This window comes from Mus musculus, chromosome X (genome assembly GCF_000001635.26).
Source record: "Mus musculus strain C57BL/6J chromosome X, GRCm38.p6 C57BL/6J".
NCBI classification, from domain to species: Eukaryota; Metazoa; Chordata; class Mammalia; order Rodentia; family Muridae; genus Mus; species Mus musculus.
In genome coordinates this window covers 43,069,967-43,086,073 of record NC_000086.7, presented here as the reverse complement: position 1 = coordinate 43,086,073, position 16,107 = coordinate 43,069,967, and the positions used below count along the sequence as shown (strand labels likewise).

General features: G+C 36.4%; 1 protein-coding gene across 8 annotated transcripts in view; it reads left to right on the top strand.

Moving 5' to 3' along the window:
- Positions 1 to 16,107, top strand: part of Tenm1 (teneurin transmembrane protein 1) — a 901,303-nt gene that overhangs the window by 343,095 nt on the left and 542,101 nt on the right. For all 8 annotated transcript variants that reach the window (XM_011251006.3, XM_006541491.4, XM_006541492.4 and 5 more), the window contains 2 exons: positions 11,277 to 11,537; positions 13,060 to 13,116. In XM_011251006.3, coding sequence (XP_011249308.1) covers positions 11,277 to 11,537; positions 13,060 to 13,116 — 318 coding nt within the window. The remainder of the gene's footprint in view (positions 1 to 11,276; positions 11,538 to 13,059; positions 13,117 to 16,107) is intronic.

Sequence of the window (16,107 nt, the reverse complement as noted above, 5' to 3'; positions counted from 1 at the left end):
AAGTCTCCCATATTGAGTCCTGGGTGCCTCTCCCATCCCAGGTCTCTGAGACTTTCTTGAGGTTCCTCCAACCCCCACTCCAGGCAGCTGCATATTTCTATTCATTCTCCTGGCCTCTGGGCCTTTACCTGTCTCCCCCATCCCCATACCTGATCCTGCCCCCTTTCCCCTCCCCTTTCCCTCTCCCACCCAGGTTTCTGCTCCCCCTATCTCTCATGATTATTTTGTTCCCCCTTCTAAGTGGGATTTAAGTATCCTCACTCAGGCCTTCCTTCTTGTTTAAGTTCTTAGGGTCTGTGGTATTCAGTACTTTTGGCTAATATCCACTTATCAGTGAGTATATACCATGCATGTCCTTTGGGGTCTGTGTTACCTCACCCAGGGTGATTGAGAGACATCAAAAATTTAGAAGATAATATACTGAATAGGAGGCAACAGTCTAATTCAAGAGAAAATATATGATATAAATAATGAGGAAAAAAACTAACCATGTGTAAGAGTATATAGTAAGGTTCGAAGTGCTACCATGAGAGGTAAAATTCCTGGGATTGAGGAAATTTTGAGAAGACTTCATGAGAACGCTGAGACAGAATGAATATGCATATGTGTATCAAATACCTTAGAGATCAAAACAGAAGTATCTTAGATGCTTGGCACCACAGAGGCAAACATAAAGTGTCTTTGAAAGGTGTTAGTAATAATCCCTCAATAGAGTGGGATGTAGTTTATTCAGCAGCTCCTCATGGGCATTGACTCAGGTTCTATCTTGACATCTTCCTCATTCATCATAAAACAAATGCTATTGGAGAGCTGTGGAACATTTCAGAATTCACATTGTTTGTCCTTATGAGTATGTGTGTGAAGCTCTCACAATTATCATTAACAGTGTCACTCCTCTACATGGAATTGTACAGTAGATTAATGTAGTTTAAAATTTCAGACACACACCAACAGAACACAATGTGCAAACTTCTTCACATGCTTAGTGAGCATAATGGAAATACACAACGATACCTGGAAGACCACAGGGAACAATAAGGATGCAGGCACCAAAGTGTTATGAGTAGCCAGAAAATTGGACCAACACACGTAAGAAATGAGAAATTTTTAGGGCCATTGAACACCACGTATTTGCAGTGTTCAGTAGCCCTGAAAATTTCTCATTTAAGCCAGGAAGTCCCTGTCTTGTTGAAAATGTTGAAATAAAGGCAGCGTGTGTAAGTTCTCATTGATCACATCTCTGCTGTAGTCTAGGACCTCCCACTATCTTTTAGGGTCCCCAATTCTGTTTCCAGGCTCTTGTCACAAGGCTATACTGCAGGCACCCCTCCTTTTCACTCTCTCAGGAGCTGTTACTGTAACTTCTAAGCAAGTTCTGGTATATGAATACATTCTAAAAGGAGATGATCCCTAAGGTTAAAATTAGTGAGGAAATAGTTATCATTTGCTTAGTCCCAGATCAAATCTCTTTCCTGTCTTTGGAATGATGACTATTTTGGTCTATTTACAAGTGTGATCAGTTTGTTTAAATTTCCTCTGAACTTCTATCTAATCCCTCTTTCATTTGACTTGATGGAATTATTTGCTGGGCTTCTTTGATATGGGCTGTTATTTTACAGACTACTGTTTCACTGTACTTCCGAGAACATCCTTTTTGGCCTCAGCCTGATTTTTTTTTTTAAACTATGTTCTGGGATATTTCCAGGTAGGCAATAGCAGTTGGCTCCAAGGGATAAGTGTTTGTATTTCTTGGTTTAAACCCTACAGGGATTCACTAGTATCCTTTCCAGTATAACGAACAGATGGAGAGATCTTGAAAGGGAAATAAGGCATAATCAGTACTTGGAAATGCAAAGAGAAGATTAGGCTGCAGGAAGCTTGGTTATGTTATTTATATTCTCTGATAACCACATACTCCAAACCTACACTTTTGGAATAGTCCCTCTCTCCCTCCTATACCAGAAAAAGGCCGATGCGCCCTCAGCCTGAAACTAAAGGTCAGGTTTGGATGATGTGTGTTTATTACTTTCCTATCACTAGGGCCTTTAAAAAGACTCTCTGTGGAACTTTGCAAAGGACATGACACAGAGTTGCAAACTCACTCTGCTCACTGCCTTGTGTAGCAGCAAACAATTGATAAAGGTTTTTCATAAAGAGAAAAGGAAATTAAAAATTGGACTAATCCTTTAAGACCAGGAAAAACCAAGGAAGGCTGCTTGGTTTTATTTTCTTGACTTGAAATTGAGTGGGTGTTCAGTGACGCTGTGTAGGAGCACAGACACATGAACTGATTTATTTGAAAATGTGATATCATTTTCTCCTGAAAGCCCCCAAGCTGAGAAACAAAAAATGGTTTCCAGTAGTGAAAATTATTTGTCTCATATTGAGGATTGCTAATTACTTTCTTTGTATTTCTTACTAGAGCCTCAAATAAACCATTGCATGTTCCCTAGAACCAGTAATGGATTATTAAGTGGTCAATAATAGTTTTTCAATTGTGTGAATTCATTATAATGGAGTCCTGTTTGTGATAGCCTGATTGTAGACTGCTAATTTTATGTTTACTGAGTAAGCATTTACATGATTGCCTTTTTACAATTAATATTTTAGATAATATATGTATTAATAATTTTGAGATTCTCACTGATTACCCAGGCAACATCAATTCTTTTAAGGCCCTGAGACTTCTAATGATAACACAAGAACTTATTTAGCTTCTATGTGTGCTTATTCATCTCAAAACAGTTTCTGTTTGAATGTTGACCAGTAACATTTTGTCCTAAGAGTCTCAGAATATAATTACAGAAGCATAGAACAAGTTGCCTTTTAGATATTTATTTTTAAAATTGAATTACCTGAATTTTCTCAAGTGATTTATTTTTTAAAACTATATAAATAATTAACTTTTATTTTATATAATTCAAAAAGGTTGTCATGACACAGGAATTAAAATCAGTAATTTCATTATCATCCATTATTTTGGAAATAATCTCTTTTCTTTACATGTTAAGTCTCCAAATTTCAAGTCATAGCTAAAATAACCATAGTTCTTGACCTCCCAGTACTTGTCTAGATCATGCTGCCTTGAAGATTCTTGGAGAGTTGATGGGTAGACTTTTAAAGATAATAAATTCTTGAACCTTTCAAAATTTTAGAAATGGTAAATCTCTAAAAATGATGATGGAGATATCATTACTGTACTGTTCTAGTTCTGATAAATGACTTTTCCAGACTTGCCACCTAAAAATCAACATCTTCATTCAGACAAAAAGTACTGTACATCAATTTATTCAGGACCTCAATATTTAAGTAATTAATTTCTTTTCATCAAAACAAATAGCCTAGGGTGATCGAATGTATCTGAATGTTTCAAATTAGTCTGATGATCCTCAGATAGTGGATGCTCATGTAGCTGTGGAAGGCTAAGCATTGGTCAGCTTCATCCTATTTTCTATCAAAATTTGAGTCATTTAATGTTCCTATGAAAACATTGAGCCCTAGAGGATCACTAAAATATCATGCATCCATTAACCTTGACGGCCTCTTGGCTTAGATATAAGTAAAAGAATATTTCTTTTCATGTTCAACTGCTTCCAGATCTGAGATTCTTGGCTCCATCTGTGAAGATGGATTGACTTAAAATCCCATAAGTATCTTCATTACTTTTGATATACAATTCATTACTTTTGATACACAATTCCATCAGAAAAACTATATAAAAGTGTAGTGAAAATATAATATATCAACTGGGCCCAAAGTATACTTTATTATTTCTCAAATTGTTATCTCCCCTGGTTAATTTTTAATTATCAGCATGAAACAACCAAAAGTCATCAGAGAAGAAGGAATTTCAATTAAGGGATTACTAAAATCAGATTCTTCTGTAGCCCTGCCTATAGGGAATTATCTTGATTGCTGATTGATGTGGGAGGGCACTGCTCACTGTTGGAAGCACCATTCCTAGGCAGGTCAGCCTAGGATCTATAAGAAAGCTACCTAAGCACAATCCTCAGACTAAGTGACCCAGCAAGCTCCATCCTTCCCCCCAGTTCCTGCTTCAAATGCTTATCCTGTCTTCTCTGAATAATGGATTGTGAATTGGAGGTGTAATTTGAGATAAACCCTTTCTTTCTGAAGTTGTTTTAGGCCATGGTGTTTATCACAATAGCAGAAAAAAAATCAGTATATATTCATTTACATACTTTTAGACATTTAGTAATTGGAAACACGGGATGTAGATTATGATCTGCTTGGTAGATTGTTTACTTTGTTTGGATTGTTAATCCTGTTGTTATACAACAAAATTCCCTTCCTTTATTAGAAGGGATTAATATTACAGTTGGTTTATTCACTTACCTTTTTAGAGACAGTTGCATCATTTTTACTTTTCAGCTATTGTGAAAATGAAGCTCCAACACACACACACACATAATTTGAATGTAAACTGAAGTTATAATTTCTCTGTGATTGGTGTCCAGGTGTACAACTTCTCTCTTGGAAAGTACAAATCTAATCAATGGAAAACTACTAGACTATTTTTCAAAGTGGCATACAATTTTATTTTTGACATCAGTGTATTAGACTTGTAGTTACTTTCCACAATTATTAGCACTTGATGAGTGTGATTCTTTTTTAAAAATGGCTCTTGTAGTCTCATATATTTGAATGCTTAGGCACCAGAGTGTGGAACAGTTTGCAAGGATTAAAAAGATTATGGGGTGTGGACTTCTTGAGTGGGAGTGGCCTTGTTGGAACCTACTGGGAGTGCATTCTGAGCTTGCTTTTCTTTCTTTCTTTCTTTCTTTCTTTCTTTCTTTCTTTCTTTCTTTCTTTCTTATATTTATTTTATTTACATTTCAAATGGTGTCATCTTTCCTAGTTTCCCCTCCGAAAACCCCCTACCCCCACTCACTAACCCCCCCACATGGCCCTGGCATTCCCCTACACTAGGGCATAGAGCCTTCACAGGACCAAGGGCTTCTCCTCTCATTGATAATCAACTAGGCCATCCTCTGCTACATATGCAGCTTGAGCCATGAGTTCCATTATGTGTACTTTTTGGTTGGTGATTTAGTCCCTGGGAGCTCTGGGGTTACTGGTTAGTTAGTTCCTCCTATGGGACTGCTAATGCTTTCATCTCTTTGGATCCTTTCTCTAGCTCCTTCATTGGGGACCCCATGCTCAGTTAGCTGAGAGCATCCACCCCTGTATTTGTCAGGCACTGGTAGAGCCTCTCGGAGACAGCTATAACAGGCTTCTGTCCGTAAGCACTTATCCCGCAATACCTCTCCTGGGCATATATCCAGAAGATGTTCCAACTGGTAAGAAGGACACATGCTCCACTATGTTCATAGCAGCCTTATTTATAATAGCCAGAAGCTGGAAAGAACCCAGATGCCCCTCAACAGAGGAATGGATATAGAAAATGTGGTACATTTACACAATGAAGTACTACTCAGCTATTAAAAAGAATGAATTTATGAAATTCCTAGGCAAATGGATGGACCTGGAGGGCATCATCCTGAGTGAGGTAACACATTCACAAAGGAACTCACACAATATGTACTCACTGATAAGTGGATATTAGCCCAGAAACTTAGGATACCCAAGATATAAGATACAATTTGCTAAACGCATGAAACTCAAGAAGAATGAAGACCAAAGTGTGGACACTTTGCCCCTTCTGAGAATTGGGAACAAAACACCCATGGAAGGAGTTACAGAGACAAAGGTTGGAGCTGTGATGAAAGAATGGACCATCTAGAAACTGCCATATCCGGGGTTCCCTCCCATAATCAGCTTCCAAAAGCTGACACCATTGCATACACTAGCAAGATTTTGCTGAAAGGGCCCAGATAGAGCTGTCTCTTGTGAGACTATGCCGGGGCCTAGCAAACACAGAAGTGGATGCTCACAGTCAGCTATTGGATGGATCACAGGGCCCCCAATGGAGGAGCTAGAAAAAGTAACCAAGGAGCTAAAGGGAACTGCAATCCTATAGGTGGAACAACAATATGAACTAACCAGTATCCCCCAGAGCTCGTGTCTCTAGCTGCATATGAATCAGAAGAGTGGAAAGAGAGGCCCATTGTTCGTGCAAACATTATATGCCTCAGTACAGGGGAATGACAGGGCCAAGAAGTGGGAGTGGGTGGGTGGGGGAGCATGTGGGGGACTTTTGGGATAGCATTGGAAACGTAAATGAAATAAATACCCAATTTTTAAAAAGTGTCTGGGTTTGGTGATTGTATATGGGATGGATCCCCAGGTGGTACAGTCTCTGGATGGTCATTCCTTCAGTCTCTGCTCCATACTTTTTGTCTATAACTCCTTTCATCTTGCGCGCGCTCAACTGGCCAGGAAGAACGACGCTGCAACAGGATCCTTCTGCACACGTTTATTCAGTCCTGTTTCTTCTTGTTTATATCTCCCTTGTTTATATCTCCCTCGAATAATCATTCTCCCTCTGACCCGGGCCTCTCACTCTCATGTACTCTCAGTTCCCATCCACGCACAGCAGGCCACGCCACCTCACCAGGCATGCAGCTTCAGCTAATCAGGGCAGCAGGGGCTATCTCCATCAAATGGATTCACCAGTATCCTGGTACACCTGTGCAGCTCTCAAGATGTTTGTGGCTTATATGAGGAAGTCAGGTGCAAATCATACGACTTAGCTACAGTCCCTGGCGCCTTTGGGACTGCCGCCACACCCGTTCCTCACACTTCCATGAGTATTTTGTTCCCCCTACTTAGAAGGATTGAAGTATCCACACTTTGGTCTTCCTTCTTCTTGAGTTCCATGTGGTTTGTGAATTGTATCTTGGGTATTCTGATCTTCTGGGCTAATATCCACTTATCAGTGAGTGCATTCCATGTGTGTTCTTTTGTGATTGTGTACCTCACTCAAGATGATATTTTCTAATTCCATCCATTTGCCTAAGAATTTCATAAATTTATTGTTTTTACGCCATTGTGTAAATGTACCACATTTTCTGTATCTATTCCTCTGTTGAGGGTCATATGGTATCACTTGGAGTGAGTTCTGAGGTTTCCTACGCCCATGTCAGCCTTAATGTCTCTCTCCTTTTCATTGCTTGTGGATCAAGGTTATCTCTCTATGACCAAAGCCTGCCTGTCACCATGCTCCTTGACATAATGATGATCATCTAATCTTTTGAAAGTGAAAGCAATTTCTCAAAGAAATGTGTTCTTTGATAAAAGTATCTTGGTCATGATGTCTCTTCACAGCAATAGAACACCAAGTCACTAAGGGGTTTCTTGTGCTGTTTTAGTTTTGGTTGGTTGTTTGTGTGTTTGTAATCAATACCAGACAATGTGGTTGTACCACATTGTAGTTTTAGTTTGTATTTTCCTGATAACTAAGTAGTAATAATCTTTTATTCCTTTATTAGCCATTCTTACATCATTTATTGTGAAATGTCTCCTCAAACTTATTATCTGTTTTAAAAATTACACTTTTACTCTTCTACACTCTTGAAAGAGCATAAAATATGTTTTCTTGAGAATAAAAATTAGAAACATATTCATGAGACTGCAGATACCCTTACTTGACCTTCTCTACACTATTTCATTCTTGAAATTTAGTTTCTCATGTTACCAGTGTATCCATGTAAACCATAGGTGTTCTAAGAGTATACATTTATTTCTCTTGCAGATAGCTCTTTGTTAAGAACAGATCTATAATAAACCCAGTTTAACTTTATCTCCTCTAGGGAATGTGCAGCATTTTAGGTAACAAGGTTATATGTGTAAGGCTAAAAACAACCACTAAGGGTACACTGAAGTGCTTGTTAAATAATGTATCTTATGGGAATTTTAAGCAGAATGCAGACTTTTGTGTGTTTAAGAAAATATTCTGTAATGATAACATTGACTTCAAGAAAGGAAAGTAAGACAGTTCAATGAACATCACTTATGGTGACAAGTAAAATATATCGATCTTTCTCTGATCCTTCATACACTCTTTAACTTTCCTTTAACACTTCATAAAAAGAAAGCTCATGTCTTGCTTGGATCTTTCTGAAAGTTAGGTTGTCTAACTTCCTTAATTGCAATATTTATGATTTAGTTTTTGCTTTCAAAATGACATAATTCCAACAAAAAAAAAGAAATTGGTTAACCTGTGCAAGTTTTGATAATCTTAAGTGATACTTACTTTGAAGAGAACAAATCAATACTCAAATTTCCTTTTGAGTTGGAAAATCTCTTCAACAAAAAATGGAGTCTGGCTATACATGTCAGTGCCCCCCAAGGGGGGGAAAAACACGTCTTATTCCAGTGTTTCATTAATCTAGAATGGCAAATGGTCCTCTATTTATTTGTATTTTCTCATCCCTTTTCAATAAATGCCATGACTCTGATATTCATATTTAAAAATCTGTGGAAAGTCACATCTCAAGTGCTATCACCTGAGTGAAACTAAACATACGCTAATTTTGGTGTGAGGGAGAACTAAGTTTCCTAATTAGTTCACTAAATCTATGAAAAAAATATGGAGGTACTTCACAGCCATTCAGAACAGATATTTTATTTCTTTGTCTCCAGAATTCAAGCAGGCACTACAAAAATCTGTGGTAGTGGCATGGTTGTAAATTCACTGCCCTCCTTCACCCATTTCAGAGAAAACTCTAGGGCAGAAATTTTCAAACTATGTTTCCTATGATGACTATAAGCCTCACCTTAAAGGCCTTTTAATTGCAAACTGTAATCCAACTACATACCAGCTGTTTTAGACATTAAGCCAAAGGGTAAGGTGGGAGTGAAGGTAAGCAATCTATGTTTTAACAAGCCTTTCAGGTGATTCTGGGGCAGGCAAGTTTGAGAACTGGTATTCTTGGGGAAGGTACAAAATCATGTTTAAATAACTACGTAATGTTCTTTTCTTACAGCTATAGGCTGATGTGTTTATTAGCACATGGGTGGAGGCACCACCATTGTAATTTTCAATAAAGAATCATACTGAAATTAGCATATAACTATTCCAAAGTTTCTAAGATTTGCTTTGAGTAGAATGAACTTTTAAACTTTATTTCAGAAAAAAAGCATAATTCAATAAGATTTAGTGTTTGATAAATGAAACCCTACATACATATCTTTAAAATAACATTTCTTTTGACTTGACATAGATTCTAGTAGAAAACTGCAATTATTTTTAAAAGAAACTAATCATTGAAATCATAAAATAGTATTCTGTGAAGTAATCTCTAACTCTTCAAGGGTTAATTGTTATTGACTTTCCTCATATGTTATAGCAGACTTATTTGTCTGCAATACCAGTTTTGCAAAGCACAGTCCTAGGAATATAACAACCACTAAACAAGCATTACCATTGGCTTCTAAAACCTGTATTTAGTAAGCTTTGTTTGCATCCAAGAAATAGTTACTATGACAAATAAATTGGAATTCTGAATTTTCTCTAGTACATGGTATACGATCAAACATTTTCTGTATTCAAAGAATTGAATTCATGTTAGAGTTTGCATTTTATTGATATGTGCTATGGATTAGATGCAGTCAGTTAAGCCCTTTCCGGGCCAATTGACATACCCTGTCTCTGATGTCAGTCTGAGAAAATCCTATATAGTGTACTACATCCTCAGATTAACTTATCTTAGAATTACATGGACATTTCAGATGATATGTCTTGGCATATGGTCATTTTTCATTAAATTATTAGGGATTGTTAAAGCATCTTTCCCCTTTTTTGACACCTTGCCATAATTGAATATAAATTGACTTTAAGACAGAATGCCAGATATTCATGCAGTAGGTTACTGGGGCTTCACTGGTGTCTAGCAGAAATAATGCTCACCTAGGGTATTGAAGCCAAATAAATAAATAAATAAATAAACCCAGAGGTTTTTGCTTTTTGATGTAGGCTCGTGGAAAAATGGCATCAGTATTCTAGATTTTATTTTCTCAACTATTTATATCTTTTTTGGAAGATGAACATTTAATATTCAGTATATACTTTTCCTTTTTCTTTTCTTTTAAACTCCAGATTTTATTCCCTTCCTGGTTCACCCTCCAACTGCTCCACATCCCATATCTCCTTCCTACTCCCCCTTCCCCACCCCCCAACCCCACCAGACCTCTAAATTCCCTGGGGCCTCCAGTCTCTTGAGGCTTAGGTGCAAAATGACATGATTACTAAGATTCTGTTTAAATTTCTAAAATTTGGAAGGATAGGGAGAAAATGGAAACCATGAAGCACTGCCATGGTGCAATACTTAAACTGTATGATTTTCTTCTCTGGTTATGTAAAGAGCAAAAAATAAATAAATAAAATAAATAAATAAATATCCCTTAACTAAGATAATGTGCTTTCTCTCCTTATCCACCTTCTCAGTCTGTTCTAGAACTACAGCCAACCAGTTTCCTAAGTCAACCTTCTTTTCTGAATTATCCAAAAAGCCATAACTTTTTTTTTTCTATCTCTGTTCTGTTGACCCTAACACTTTGAGCTTCATTATTCTTTCTCTAAAGTTTTCCTGCTCGCCTTGTGGCAGTCCCTGTAGGTTTAAGTCAAAGGGCATGGCTTTTTTCTTCCTCCTCCTCTTCTTCCTCTTCCTCTTCTTTCTTCTCCTCCAGGCTGTTTGGTGTTATAGCTTGTGCACCCTGGAATTTGTCATTTAAGCTATAATACAAGCCTCCTCCAGCTTCAAAACGAAACAAAATAATTGGCAAAAGTATGCCTTAAACTCATTTGGAAATAGTGAAAATAACATTAGTTGCTTGTAATTTTAGAGTTTAGCATATTTGAAAAATCTATTTGAATGTATTGTTTTTCTCAGTTTTATATTACTTATTAGATTACATATAATATATATGACATACTCAGAAAAACAAATCATTTTGTTATTTTAAGCATAGGTGTGCTGTGTAGATCACATATTTGTTCTAGAAAAGAAATTGCTTTAGAGGACATCTCTCTACACTTTATACTTATTGTATTCGCTTATTTCATTATATTTTGTGCAACCAAAAATTGTAGCTATAAGCTATTTTGAGAATGCATTTTTCCCCTAGAACCTTGTAAGGATCAACAGGAGCATAATTTTAAGTATCAGGAGTGCAAAATAAGCACAGACTCCTAACTACGATAAATAAAAGGCCAGAATTTTAACTTTGCAAAAACTCATAATTACTAGCAATGGGGAAGGGGAAACATGAGGATAGAAAAGTGAAAGTTAATGGGTTTTTTGAATATACTTATATATATATATATATTTGGTCTGAACTTTTTTCCTTTCCAGAGATAGAATTCTGTGAAACACCTCCTACTTTGTGCTCCGGCTACCACACAGACATGCACAGTGTTTCTCGACATGGCTACCAGCTGGAGATGGGATCTGATGTAGATACAGAGACAGAAGGAGCTGCATCACCTGACCATGCACTCAGAATGTGGATAAGAGGCATGAAATCAGAACACAGTTCCTGTCTGTCCAGTAGGGCCAACTCTGCACTGTCCTTGACCGACACTGATCATGAACGGAAGTCTGATGGGGAAAATGGTAAGAAAACTACATCTGCAGTTTTGCTTTGCTATCACTTCTGGTATTGGCCCATCTTTCATTTAGTATGCAGAGTACAAATACAAGATAGCAGGGTCCCAGGAACAAGGAGGGTACTTAAGTATCTAGCAAATAGACACATTTATTTATAACGACACAAAATAGTCTTCATTTCTGGGGAACCCTCAAGAGAAATTATCTCATGTAGTCAGCAATATTGTGAATGTCTTATTCATTACTCACCTTTTATTTTCATTTTTATTTTCCAGAGCTACCCCAGTGGGATTTATTATAGGAAGTACTCATTTCATGTATTTTAGCTTTACATCGGTGTATGAACAAGGAGATGAACAATTATATAGCATGCATATTCTCTGTAGGGACTCTCTATTTTGATCCAAATTAACTTGCTGAGTTTATAAACAGATTCACATTAACCACATTAGAATGAAATTATTTCACAAACACAATTATTTTAAAGACACCAGTCATTTGCCTGACAATAAGTACTAACAGCAATATCATTACGTTGTAATTATACATTATTTCCTTATACATTTTAGAAAATGAAATGTTTTCTCTTTTTGAGTTTTGAGGAAAGGGTTGGCTTATTGAATATATGTTCTTCTGCCTCTAACCAAAAAAGTAATTTCATAATAGACACATTAAATGAATATTAATCAAATTAATCTAGTCTATCCATCAGTTTCTTTGTCAAATTTTGATATGAGTTCTTTATCATCCACACTCATGCTAGAATATGTGAATTCAACTCATTTCAAAATGACAAATACTGTGTTTTCTCTCCTTTGAGCTTCCTAGATTTTATACAATCACATAAAATTATGTATGTACATATTAAATGAAAATGGAAATACATTTTTTTAGGGGAACAAAGGGACATAGAGAGCTGCATTGAGGGAAAAATGGATAGTAGAAAATATACTCCATATTCAATATATACCTGTCTGAATAGAATTTAAATGTAAAGATCATATTCTCCGCTATTGGCCGATCCTCCGAACTGTTTGAAATCACTTTCTGGGAGACAAAAGTTCAGACTCTGGTCGGTGCCTGTTCCTTTTTCCAGCATGAGTTTCCATTGTTTCAGTAGTTGAGAGTCAGATTGAAAGACACAATATCCTCTTTGTAATATCTTCATCTCTGCCAGGCTGCTTATAAACCCTCACATAAAGAATTACAGTTAAGTACATTCAGTTGAAACATCCACCATTAAAGAATTTTCCATTCTAGACTTTATCATTTTTCTATCTCTATATGATTGTCAATGGGAGGTTTCTTTTAGGAGTGTTGAAAATTGTAGAATTAAGTAAAATTGATTTTTTTAATGACTCAATACTACCAAATCTTGGTTTTAATGGAGGAATATTAGGGTACATAGAGTTTTTTTCATTAATGCTGTTAAATATTTTTAAATACTTTATAAAGAGTTCATGTTGAAATTTTAAGAATCTCAGGCACCATGGGCAAAGATTAATTAATAAAACATTTAATATTACAGGTTTTAAATTCTCTCCTGTTTGTTGTGACATGGAGGCTCCAGCTGATTCGGCTCAAGGCAAGTGTTTCCAAATATTAGAAGGACAAGTTGTTTTTACCTCAATCAATCATGACAGGTGCCCCATCCACAAATAGACCCTGACAGACTGACAAATAACTCATAAGGCCGAACAATGGAATTGTCAGAGATTATTCTAGTGGTCACATACTGCCTTACTTGTCTCTTTTTTCACTTATGAAGAGAAGCAGAGGGGCAACACTCATTTGTCTTGTCGTTGTTGTTGTTTTGCTGTTATTTTGTTTTGAATTTAGAATGGCTTTCGCTTTAACATGGTATCTAGCTGATGCTTTCATAACTTCCTAGTGTTCTCTGGCAGATGACTCCACCCTTTCTCCAGATGCTTCTACCTTGGCTTTGCAATCACATTTTATTCATGTCGTCAATTGCAAATAACTCAAAAAGGTCAAAGGGGAAAAATCATATGATTGTTCATCATTTTATGAAGTTTTTCTTTTTGTCACTCTTCAGTAAGGGGGCATTGCTCATTATTGATACTAACTAGGAATCACCTGTATTTAATACTTTTTTGGAGAAAACTTGAGGATGTGAATGCTTTTCTTTTTTCCCACAAATGCATGTTAATTCAAAGAAAAAAATCATTTTCAACTCATTTAACATTGTGTTTGCATGCAAATGGGAGCTATTTATTTCCCACTGATATCATCCATTCATGAAAGCATGCCTAGCAGGGTATCTAGCTCATTAACTCATTAACTTGAATTTATACATTCTATATTTGAAACATAAAAATGCTTAAAATATTTTTTATTTATAGGTTTCAGATTCCATGCCATCTTATCCCTGTGATACAACTAGTGTTGGTGACATTTTATTTTGTTTCTGCCTTCCTATACTTTCTGTTTTTTTTTCAATTATTGATGATGCTATGGACATAATATTATGTGAAAGTTTAGGATAAGATAAGCCTCACTGCTGTGAATGAGAAATACAAGCTTAAGTAAGGGAAGTTGTTAATCTGGGTGAGTTATACAACCATAAAAGAATCTAAGAAGTGGCATCAAAGATGCTTACAATTCTGTCCATCCCACAAGTAGACAGTATGACTTAGTGGCACTTTGTTTTTCTACTTGGATTTCCTGAATTTTGCCTAAGAAGACTGATTTCTTTCATTTCATCCATAGACCAAGCATTAAAAAATATTTTAGTACTGCTAACCCCGTTTTATTGTTCTAAATCTAATTTAATTCTATAACATGTTACAAAATCTTGAATTTTTGCTAAACTCAACTTCACTACTGGAATATTTGAAGCAGGAAGGGAAACTAACAGGTAATAAAAATAAGTATATTTTATAGGTTTGCACAGAACTATCAGAATATCATTTGTTTTTAAATCCTTCCCACTTGTCCTAAGACAATCCTTTAACATTTATTACTACTTAATTTTCTATTAAGCAAAAAGGCAGATTTAATTTTTAGCTTACTCCTGGTACCTGAATGACAATTTGGTATCATGCTTCCTTCAGTATAGCCTTCTCACTGTCCATTTCAAACATTTGTCATGTGTCTAAGTCATAGAGTCCTAGATTTTCATACCTACCAAAAGGGGTAGGTAAGCACCAGATTAGATAGAAGTGTGGTCTGTCTTATTCTCCATTATAGCTTCAATACCTAGCCACAGGATCTAGAGTATAATTACAGAGTCAATAAATGAGAATCACGTCATGTTTTGAGTGAGGGGATTAAAGTAAGAGATAAATATTTTCATGAATTATTTATGATCTTGTGCCACTCTTTGAAGGATAGAAATGCTGCATTGAGTGAGGCCTATGGTCACCTAATGTGCAACTTTGCCTCTAACAAATGATATCTTCATCAATTTGTATAATATGACAATACTATTTTGTATTAGTCAATGTTCTCTAAAGGAACTGAGCTTATATAATGAATATCCATCTGTTATACATGGGATTTAGAATTGTATATTGGCTGTTATATGGCTATTCCAACAAAGATTATCTCTTGACTCAAAGGCCAGAAATCTGGTAGTTAGTTGTTAACCCTGTCTCAGCAGTCTCAATCTGGTACTGGAGTCCTAGAGTCCTAGAGAGCTGTGACTCTTCAGTCTATGTTGGAGTCCTGAAGAAGTAGGCATTAATACCAGTGAAGGAATGCCTCAGCTACAGTATTAGTGAATTTACCAGTGAGACTTAAGGCAAGAAGACCAAAATCAAAAGCTTCTTTCTTCCATGTTTTTTTATGTGCCCTGTCACTAGAAGACATGGCCTAGATTTAAGGTTGGTCTTCCCAACTCAGATGATCCAATCAGGAAAGCCCTTCACAGTTGTGCTGAACTGTTTGGATTTTAGTTGATTCTAGATGTAGTCGAGTAGAAAACTAAGATTACATGTCTCTTGTGCACCCCTTGCTAAGTTTCATACCAGCACATCTCCTTAATTATGCTTAATTTCCAAATGGAAACAAAAACACTCAGGTATTTCTACAACTGGTCACATGACATGAGCTGGTATTTATAACTTCTTTTTTCTACTACTCTTTCTGTATTTTTTTCAACCTCATCAACCAACTCAGCTAATCTTAGTTCTTTTCTAGGAAGAGTGACCCATAGTTTTATTCCTGAAGGATCTGTGCCCTTTGTCATCTTGCTTGAACTGAGTTGTTGTAGTTTCACATTAACTTTAACCACAGGACATGGTAACAACATGAGAGACCCCACTGGATCTCTTGCATTCCAGGTATAATCTGTCTAACCTCCTTTATGGAGAAGTGTAGCAATTTGTCCCTGGTATTCTGGACCAATCACCTCTTAACATACTGTTACTCCTATCTTAACCTGTTGGCTAATGGTCATCATAAGTCCAAAGGAGCCAGTTGGTAATCTGAGCTCTCATCTTAATGGAATGATTGTTGTCTTCTAGCAACTTTGCCTCTAACAAGCACAGAGCATTCTCCATCTGGAACCAAAAGTTCTATGTCAGGAGAAATTGTGTTTGTGCGAACAGGAAGC